A 4075-nucleotide genomic window follows, 5' to 3' on the forward strand; every position below is an offset into this window, starting at 1 on the left:
TGGTTTGGGAGAAGCCAGTCTTGCTAAAGAATCTGTCTTTTGTTTCACTGGACACCGTATCTTACAGATGTGTCCATTCTGGCTAGAGAGCTCTGTGGTTAAAATCTCGATTCAGGCAGTTCAAATAAAACTGAGTGTAACTTTTGAAGTTGGTGAATTTTAGATCTTTTTTGGGTCATAGTCGGGGGAGGCCCTGAACTACAGAGAAGAAAGGGGATAGGATTATTCAGACTGCTTCAGTGTTGTGGGCCCACTTGTTTTGGGGGAACAACTGTGCTCAACTGGGGGGGGGGGTGAGTGGGGCAAAGGAGACTGGTAGTTTACAGGAAGGACTTGGTCAGTTAGGTCTTTCTCAACTTCCACAAGCAGCCAAATTAAATACAGGAAGGAATAGAGGCCCCAAGGCTTTGGAAAAGGCTTTGTGAGAGACCAGAAACCACATTTTTATGGAGGACCACTAGTAGGAAAGAAGTCCCCCCAAACACACTGAATATTTCATTTCTGTGGGGAAATCTGGTGATTCATCTTTCCTGCGCATATGTAACCGATTCAGCCTAAAGGTGCATTTAAATAATAATAATTAGCTTGAAGGAGCCTAAAGGGGATATTTACATCTTTGTAGGAGGGCTGCTCCTCCAGTGATGGATGGTGGACCGGGCTGCCCGGGCTGCTGCTAAGGCCGCCGCTCGATTTCTGGGAAGCCAGTGGCGGGGGCGGGGGCGCAGGCAGGTCCGAGCCGCCGGGGTCGCCCAGTTTCCCGTCCTCCTGCAGCAGCCTGGAGGAGTTCAGGGCGAGTGGGAAAGCGCCCGCGGCGGCCGCCGCGCGGTCCCGGCTGCTCCCCTTCTCCGACAACCCTCGGCCCTGGAGGAACCGGCCGCCCCCGACTAAGGGGTCCCCTAGCAGGACCCCGGTTTCCTCGTCTTCCTCCTCGTCGTCCTCTGGGTCCCGAGCTTCCTCCTCCTCTTCCTCGCCCTCGGGGGGCTTGTGGCCTTCCACGTCCACCTCCTGCTCTTCTTCCTCGTCGTCCTCGTCCTCGGAGCTGTCCTCGCTGGGGTAGCTGCAGCTGGTGCCGCCGGGGGACAGAAGGCCTCGGTGGTGCGGCTGCGGGGCCAGCGGGGGCGGTGGGGGCGGGGGCGGCGGCGGGGCCGGGTGGTGGCGCTCTGAACCCGCCTCGTCGTGCTGCGGGGGCAGCAGTAGCAGCGGTGACGGCGGCTGCGGGGGATGGTGGTGGTGGTGGTGGTGCGGGTGGTGGTGGTGATGGTGGTGATGCGCTTGGGCCGAGTGTGGCGCGCCCGCTGACGCCCCGTGCAGCTTGGCCAGGCTTTCTGCGTCGTCCTTGCCGCCCACCGGCCGAAAGGCGCTCGAATGGTGATAGCTGCCTCCGCCGGCTTTGCGCCCCTCCAGGAGGTGCGGGTGGTGGGGCGCCGGCACTCGCGCGCCCACGGGGCCCGCTCCGGTGGCCGCGACCCCGGTCCCGGACACGGCACCCGGGTCGGCCGGCGGCGTGGAGCCCGCGCTGCAGTCCCCGCCGCTGCCGCCCGGGGGCGACTCGAAGAGCGCGTCGCGAGCGCCCGCACCTCCGGCAGGAGGCGGCGGGCCGGAGCCCGGGCCGTTGGCCACGACCGGAGGGGGCTGACCCGGTGGGGGCAGCCGCTTCGGCGCTCGCGCCCGCACCGCCGGGCTCGGCCAGGTCCAGGAAGGCCTGGCGCAGCAGGGCCGGGCTTTCTCCCAGTGCGCAGCCGAGCGCCGAGGGCGGCTGCGGCGGGGGCTGTAGGTATGTGGGCACGGGAAGCCCGCCTGGGGTCCGCGGAGGCCAGAACATGCAGAAGGGCGGGTAGAAGGCGTCCTTGCGGCCCGCGGGCCAGAAGAGGCCCGACAGGCCGGCTTTGGGCGCCGCGCCAGCGCCGCCGGCGCCCCCCAGGGCCTCGGCCGCGGCGCCCGCGTCCTCCTTCTTGTGGCACAAGCCGAAGGCGGCGGCTGCGGCTGGGAAGGTGTAAGGATGCGGGAAGAGCCCGCCGCAGCCGGGGAACTTCTGCAGCACTCCCCCGAACGAGCCCTTGCTGGGCACCGGGATGACCGGGTAGCTGCGCGGGCCTTTGGCGCCAGCCGCTGCGCCCGCGCCCGCGCCGGCGCCAACTCCGGTCACGCAGCCGCCCCCGGCGCCGCCCCCGCCCGCCCCGGCGCCGCCCGAGGCCGCGGCCACCGAGAGGCTGGCGGCAGCAGCTGAAAGACTGGCTGCGGCCACGACGGCCGCCTCCTGCAGCGAGTCTTCGTCGTCGTCGAAGCGCGGTCGCTTGTGATGGGCGTGTGGCGCCCCCGCCAAATCGGCCAGGGGTGGCGGGGGCGGCGGCGGCGGGGGCGCCCCTAGCAGGTGCGGGCCCAGCAGTCCCCCGCCCCCCGCCACGGCAGCCGCCGCTGCCACAGCCGCCGCCTTGACCGAGCTGAGCGGATGGCAGGTGGGGTGCGCGCCCGGCTGGGGCAGCGCGCGCTTTCGGCTCCCGCCGTTGAACATGGCCTTGACGTCCTCCCAGGCGAAGACTAGCTCGTCCTGGGGGCTCTTGTCAGTGAGCTTGAGATGACGGCGCCAAGAATTGAAGTTGGCTGCGTCCGGCTGCGTGTACTTGGCGTCGGGCGTACGGTGGGAGTGAAAGATGAACTTGTTGGGCGAAAAGTACATGTTGCAGTAGCTGCATTTGATGCACTTGGCGCGGGAGCTGTTGTAGCGCGCGGGGATGAAGCTGCCGCGGCAGCCCCAGGCGCACTCGTGGGACACGTCGAAGGCGAAGTTGTCGGGCAGCTTGGGCGGCCTGTTTTCGCCTAGGAACGATTTGCACAAGCGCTCAGCCTCACGCTTAGTGATCATGCCGCAGCGGCGCGATGAGATGGGCATGGCCCCGGCGCGCCTCAGGATCTCCAGCTGCACCGGCGTGCACTGCACGCACGTGATGCCCAGCGCCACTCGGCGGTTGTGGATCTCGTTGTAGCTGAAGTTCTTGAGGAGAGTGTTGGAGATCTGGGCCAGGCACAGGCGCTCCTGCCCGTCGATCACCAACGACACGATGGGAATGCCGTAGAGGATCACCTGGCCCACTTGGTTGGGTTTGAGGTTGGTGTGGCCCGGCCGCGGCTGGCTCAGCGCGTCGGGCTGGAAGGCGCTCGACGGCGATGCCAGTAGGATGTCGTTGGGCCCCGGCAGCGGGCTGGAAGCCATCTCCTCCGCCGCGGAAGCCCGGGTCGAGCCCTCCGGGTCTGTCTTGGAGACTGAAAGGGAAAGGAGAAACCATTGACTAGAGACTTTTCAGTCTACAAAGAGAGGGGTGGGTTGAGTCGCTAACTGACGAATTATAGTAACATCCTTGCTTTGGTTAAGACAAGATTGTCACTGGGCAAAGGGACTAAGTTTCAGACATGAAGAAGTCATCTCTCTTCAATTTCCTCAAGATTGCCCTTTGGAAATGCAGGGATTTGGAAATACTTTTCTTCTGTTCTAAATATCCAAAGTAAATTTTTTAAAAAGTCCATTCCTAAGAAACTCAAGACTTCATCCCTGATTTATAGAAGCCATTAGAATAAAATAGCATGCCTGCTAGAAACTAGGAAGTAATGATGACAGTTGTAACTAATACAGATTATAAAAGTGATGGAAAACTGGGGCTTGACCATTGAAACCCAGATTTTAAAATGAGACCATTCACATTTGCTTGAAAATAGATTGATTTTGGTTAAAAAAAATAAACCCAAACCTTTTAAAAGTAATTTTTGTGGTATCTGTGGTTTCCTTGGGGGAAATTCACTACTGGTTAAGACACAGCTCATTAAGGCAAAACGAAATCACTTCTCCCTCATCTTTGCCATTAGACATTTTGATACTTTAATTAGAAATTTGGGGGAAAGATGGAAAGATGTCCAAAGCTATATACATGATTGCATCAAAATAGGCGTTTCACTTCCAATTTTTCAAAAAGCCACTTGCTAAATTCAGTGGTTCTGGTTCCAGACAGGTCGCTTACAAAGATGAAGTTGTAGACCTGAAGATATTCAAATACTCTTTCTGTCATTTCCATGACAATGAGCA

General features: G+C 60.7%; 1 protein-coding gene across 1 annotated transcript in view; it reads right to left on the minus strand.

Annotated features, from left to right (window-relative positions):
- The window catches only part of SKOR2 (SKI family transcriptional corepressor 2), a 37873-nt gene extending 34206 nt beyond the window's left edge, over positions 1 to 3667 (minus strand). The window contains 2 exon segments of the mRNA XM_032470566.1: positions 613 to 1647; positions 1649 to 3667. Of these exon segments, the coding sequence (XP_032326457.1) occupies positions 613 to 1647; positions 1649 to 3211 (2598 nt within the window). The 5' untranslated portion in view covers positions 3212 to 3667.
- Positions 3668 to 4075: the final 408 nt, after the last annotated feature.

This window comes from Camelus ferus, chromosome 30 (genome assembly GCF_009834535.1).
Source record: "Camelus ferus isolate YT-003-E chromosome 30, BCGSAC_Cfer_1.0, whole genome shotgun sequence".
Lineage (NCBI taxonomy): Eukaryota > Metazoa > Chordata > Mammalia > Artiodactyla > Camelidae > Camelus > Camelus ferus.